At 33.9% G+C, this 6,000-nt stretch overlaps 1 protein-coding gene across 1 annotated transcript in view; it reads right to left on the bottom strand.

The window, feature by feature from the left end:
* The window catches only part of sqa (spaghetti-squash activator), a 138,637-nt gene that overhangs the window by 11,728 nt on the left and 120,909 nt on the right, over positions 1-6,000 (bottom strand). Inside the window, exons 4-6 of the mRNA XM_017612802.1 lie at positions 3,622-3,859; positions 2,697-2,800; positions 975-1,127 (exon numbers count right to left, since the gene is read on the bottom strand). Coding sequence (XP_017468291.1) covers positions 975-1,127; positions 2,697-2,800; positions 3,622-3,859 — 495 coding nt within the window. The remainder of the gene's footprint in view (positions 1-974; positions 1,128-2,696; positions 2,801-3,621; positions 3,860-6,000) is intronic.

The following is a 6,000-nucleotide window of genomic DNA, read 5'->3' as shown; positions in this document are numbered from 1 at the left end:
ATTTTATTTTATTTTATTTTATTTTATTTTATTTTATTTTATTTTATTTTATTTTATTTTATTTTATTTTATTTTATTTTATTTTATTTTATTTTGTGAATGAAAAGAGAAGTCTATTAAGCCATGTCTGTCTGTCTGACCCCGCCCACTTATGATTAAATGCTGTATCTCAGTAGCCACTCCATAAATCCCTACCAAACTTGTACCGAGCCTTGCTTAAGGTCCAACTAAGAAATCTGTTAAAAATCTTTGAAATCGGGCAATAATCACGCCCACCTACTATATAACGGTAATTTACAGAAACACGAAAACTGCGATTAATCAGTAATTATTGAAGCTAATTCTCTCTAAATCTCTCATTGCAATAATAACTTAGCAGAAAATTTGATTATTATAAATTTTTGGATAATGGGCGTGGCGCTGCCCACTTGTGAACACAAATGTGCATCTCGGTAATCGATTCATCAAATTCAACCAAAATTGGTGCACCTTATACCCTTGGTACGGAAAAGCAACTTGTTGACAATTATTCAAATCGGACACCTCCTTCCGGTATAACGGTAAATTTAAAAAATACGAAAACTTCGATATTTCGAAAACTGAGGACACTAATTTACTCCAAGTTACTAATTACAACAGTATGTTAACAATAAATAAGACTGTTATAGAATTTAGGAATTGGGCATGGTACCGCCAACTTTAAGACTACAAAGGTCTATCTCGGCAGCCGCTTTATCGATTTCTACCAAACTTGGTTCAATGATTTCATTAAGTCAGCATATTATCGAAAACGTTTAAAATCGGGGAAAACGCCCCTCCTTATCAAGCAAAGGTAGTTGAGAAAAAGTTGAAATGGCGATATTTTATACCTGCGCCGGGAAAAAATTTCGGTTTCGCCCGAACTTATACTTCTTTACTTATTTAAATATTATTTTGTTTTTTTTAACAAAACTTTCATTTTATTTCTTACTTACCTCAAGTCTTTTACCAGCAATTTAGCTATAAAATCCAAGCACTCGGGCGACACATTACTAAAGGATTCATCTTCGAAATCGTATTTTGCAATCGTTACATTGGCCATAGTTTCAATATCGGTTTCACCCATGAACGGCGAAAGACCTGAGATGCTGTGGAATGATGAAGTGGAGGAAATAGTTATTAAGTTGATTAAAGAGCATAGCTACTAAAATTATAGTGATACAACTCGAAGTAGATGTGTTGCTATTAGGAACAATACTAACTAAAAACTGCATAAGATCTGCCAATGTTGAAATTAATTAAATTTCAAGAAATCATTTTCTGCATAAAAGGAATTGTATTTTGTTTTCTTTCTACAATAATTTGCCCTTAAATTTGAATCCAAATTCAAATCAACTGCAAGAAACAATTTCTCCAGCCCAAAGGCAGACACTTGGATGATTAGAAAAGTATATTACATTATTACGTCCGCCAAGCCTCCTTCTATGTATGTATGTACATTAGAGTGGTCCAAAAAAATAAAGTCGGAGTTTTAATGCCGGCACACCCTAGGATTGATCCATATCGAAAAAAATATACCCCTATTTCTTTATTTTCAAATCAAGAAATATTTAGGGAGTGCTCAAAGCGTTCAAAGTTTTCCATGTATTTTATATGGAGAAAAAACAATTTTTCGTAGAAATGGTACAAAACTCTTGAAAATCAATATTTTTCGACCGGAAAACTATGGTTCTCTTCAGGAGACTAATATCCAATTGTTTATTTAACCATTTTTTATGATTTTTTATTGGTCCCCCCATTGCATTTTTTAAGGGCCTTGGAGGACGTATAAAATATAGTTACCATGAAAAAATTGTTAAAGAAACAATTGAGCATTATTACTGGGAATCTCCTGAAGATAAGTAAAGTTTTCCGATCGAAAAATATTGATTTTCAAGAATTCTACACTATTTCTACGAAAAGATGTTTTTTTCTCCATATAAAATACATGGAAAACTTTGAGCGCTTTGAGCACTACCTAAATTATTTTTTATTTCAAAATAAAAAAATATGGGTATTTTTTTTCGGTATATAACAATCCTAGGGGGTGGCGGCATTAAAAATCTGACCTTATTTTTTTACATACATTTTTGGACCACTTTAATGTACATATATTCAGCCTACAATTCCATTAAGGAGCAGCCAATTTTCCTCTATAACTGAGGAACTTTTCAAATAACTATAATATGTAAATATTTACATTAGGATGCCTTACCAAAAAAGTTGCAGCTTTTCCACCGGTATTTTAAAATTTATTATAATTTACGATTTCGTCCAAAATATTTCGGAATAATATTAAGATGTACGTGTGCTGGCCCGATTTGAAAATACACCTATTAAAATCTCATTATTTTGATTCAGTTCATAAAATGTTTAAAAATTGGAATGTAGGGCTTTTAAGCCTTCTATAATATGAGGTGATTTCTTGTAAAAAAATTAAAAAAAATGTAATTTAAGTAGGAATTCTCAAATCGATCCAGCCCAAGTAAATCGTAATATTTTTTCCAAATATTTTGGCGCCAGCCTTAAAATATAATACATTTAATGATACCGAAGGGAAAACCGTACCGTTTGTATATTTTTTGTATCTACAGTGATGCACCCTAATATACAAACAAGCATACATGCATTAGTTTTCTAAGTCAATCTTATTGCTTGCAGTTTTTCACTTCACTTACAGAACATAACAAATCACACCAACACTCCACATATCCGTCGCATACGAAATACAATCGAAATTCACAACCTCGGGTGCGACAAATTCGGGTGTACCAAATAGGATCTGCGGGGGAAGAGAGAAAGAAAAAATAAATAAATTGCAATGTAAAAATAAGCAACACGATAAAATAATTACAAAATAACAAATTAGAAGAGTAAAACATAAACTAATTTGAAAGTAGAGAGTGAGCAAAGACAGGTAAAAGTAAAATAGCAAACATCAAATTCCGGGTGAGCTGTGCGGGGGAAAGAAAGTGAGTTAATTACTAGTGACAAGATGAAAACATTGAAGTAAAAGCTGCCAATGCATAAAAGAACGGGGAATCAGCTATTGTACCAGCTTTGAGGTGGTAAAATCTAATTAAAAGCGAATACTGTGCGCGTGTGGCACTACGCTGCGTATGAGCAACTAACGATGAGAAGAAAATAACCAGGTTGCTGTGGTGGTAGTAATTGGGGGGCAACAAGTGCGAAAATGTGTGCAGCTAATGCAGATGCATAGAGCAATAAGCAAATAAAAAAACTTGAAATGTGTGAAAACAACTTTCAGCTAAAGAGTTTATATTAGATAAGCTTTCTGCTGTGGGGTATAATCAAATTGGCAGACATTGAAGTTTTGGTTGTTTAAGTAAGAATCTAAAAGTGCGATTCCATGAAGCGAAAATTTACGCTTTAATGAAGCTATTTTTTATGCTACTGTGTTTTAAAGCGCTTCGAGATTATTTTTCTTAAAAAAATTCTTCACTATGTGTTTTGTTTTATTTTCATTCATAATTTTCATTCCCAGTATACATACATATGTATGTAGTACATATTAAATACCATTTTTCATAATTTCGCCTTAAATTATTTACCACAAAAAAATATTCATTCACTCTTGCTTACCTGCAATCGCTTATTGGGATCATATTTGCGTGCCAAACCGAAATCGATGATTTTAATACGATTTCCCTCTTGTGTTAGGCACAAAATATTCTCTGGCTTCAAGTCGAGATGTAAAATATTATTGCGATGTATAAATTCCATAGCTTCACAAACTTGACGTATGAATACCACACAAACACGTTCGGTCAGCACAAATTCATCATCGACCACGCGATCGAACAGTTCACCGCCTTCGATTCTGGAAGTGTGAAAAGGTGAGAGGTAAGTAATAAACCAACCAATAAACTAAATAAATAAACATTTGAAAAGTTTCAAAAATACATTGAATTTTTAACAAAAACTAACGAAGACAAATAGATGGATATAACTAATGAGTCCGCATGGCGTTAAAACGCCTAAATTTAATTTGACTTTATAAACAGGTGGCAACACTATTCAAAAATCTTAATAAATATCTCAAATGCTACATCTAAATCCGTTTCTGAGTGAAGAGACACCTGGCATGTTGTTAGATTTTCATTTCAACATATTTCAAATCACCCCGTACAGAGAGAAAAAAGGTCTAACTTCAAACATTTTTTTATTTGACATCTCGTTTTGAAATGTACATAGTTAGATATTACGTTTCGAATATGTAGGTAGCCTTAAGAAAAAAAAATTTTTAAACTAAAGTTTTCTTATAACCCCTCCATTTGACATTCGTATTTTAATACTTCGCTCAACGTGTGTACCAGTTAAATAAATGCGACTTTAAAACAGGTGGCAACCCTATTTAAAATATTTGTACATATTTTTCGTCTGATTTTGATACATATTCAATTAAATGATGATTTAACACTAAGCAGCATCTTTCAATTATAGTGGATGCCCTGTTGGACGCGTGGCGAAACTAAATATTACACCGGATTTTCACAGTCCAATTTGTTTGGCGGTCGACGAGATAGAATCGATATTATTGCTGACAGCTTGTGACCATATTTTTGATGTGATGGTCGATACATCGGTTTATATTGTAATCGGCTCGATACATTAATAGAGCTGGACAATGATACATTAATTAAAATTAAAATCTATCCCTGTAGGGAAAACACGAACTAGTGAACCAGATTTCTAGTTCAGTACTAGTTCTGTACTAGTTTTGTATCTGAACAGTCGAAGAGTGCGGACGTGTTTTTAAGTTCGCTCCGTAGTCATTAAATATTGTGCTAATTTACTAAAACAAAAAAAAAAAAAAAAAAAAAAAAAAAAAAAAAAAAAAAAAAAAAAAAAAAAAAAAAACAAAAAAAAAAATAAATAAATAAAATAAACAAACAAACCAAATGAAAACAGAAAGCGATGAGTCAAGCTGAAATCCGTGCTCAGAAGCAACGCGAGCAAAATGAGCGCCGGCCTTCAGTTCAACGCAACAACGCATATTTCTCTATTCGGTCCCAGAGTGACAGCGAAAGCGCAAAGCCCAATCCATCGACCACCCTCAAACCCCCTCAAGATTCAGGTCAGCGGACTTGTCCTCCAAACTTACCATTGACGACTCCGATGTCTTGGAGTGAAGAGTGCGCTTCACCTGTGCCGTATCACATTTCAAATTCAAATTCGGTAAGCGATAACATATCCCCAAATATAGCGGCAACAACAACTAGTACAGTGACATGTTTTACTACCTCTATCGCGCCAGCAACAACAACAAACACACCGGTACCTGCCGACTGTACAGCGGTGTCAACAGCCCGGCCTATTCTTGCTGCACAAGCACAAATTAACTTGAGTGCAAGCACTGGCAACAAAGGTAAAGCGCAAGAAAGGTTGAAAAACGAAACAACTAAAAATGCGGCCATACAGACTGGAATGGACCGCTATGTTACAATAAAAAGAAAACTTAGTCCGCAAAATTCAACGGGCAGTAAGACAAAAATAAACCGCCTTACCTCAACTCAGCAAGTCAGTACGAATAGATTTGCACTGCTAAGTGACAATGCCGATGATGTGAATAGCCAAATTTCTGAAGGTGCTGCAAAAGCTACTAATGCCAAACCTCCGCCCATTTTTATAAGAGAAGAGAATCCAAGCGCTCTTGTAAAAAAAATTCACACAGCTAATCGGTAGTAATAAGTTTCATATTATCCCACTATCTAAGGGAAATATTCGCGAAACTAAAGTACAAATTTATTCCGAACAGGATTTTCGAACAGTGTCCAAACACCTGAATGACACAAACACAAAATTTTATACATACCAACTTAAAAGTGCAAAAGGTCTACAAATTGTAATTAAAGGTATCGAACCAAGCGTTGAAGCTGTGGAAGTTTTGGAAGCACTTAAAGAACAAGGTTTCAATCCAAAAGCTGCTGTGAATATTTTTAATAGGAACAAAATCCCTCA

Source organism: Rhagoletis zephyria, unplaced genomic scaffold (genome assembly GCF_001687245.7).
Source record: "Rhagoletis zephyria isolate East Lansing unplaced genomic scaffold, Rhagoletis_zephyria_1.1 Rzeph_scaffold_00016, whole genome shotgun sequence".
NCBI lineage: Eukaryota > Metazoa > Arthropoda > Insecta > Diptera > Tephritidae > Rhagoletis > Rhagoletis zephyria.
The sequence above is the reverse complement of the archived record's forward strand: the minus strand, read 5'-3'. Positions and strand labels throughout refer to the sequence as shown.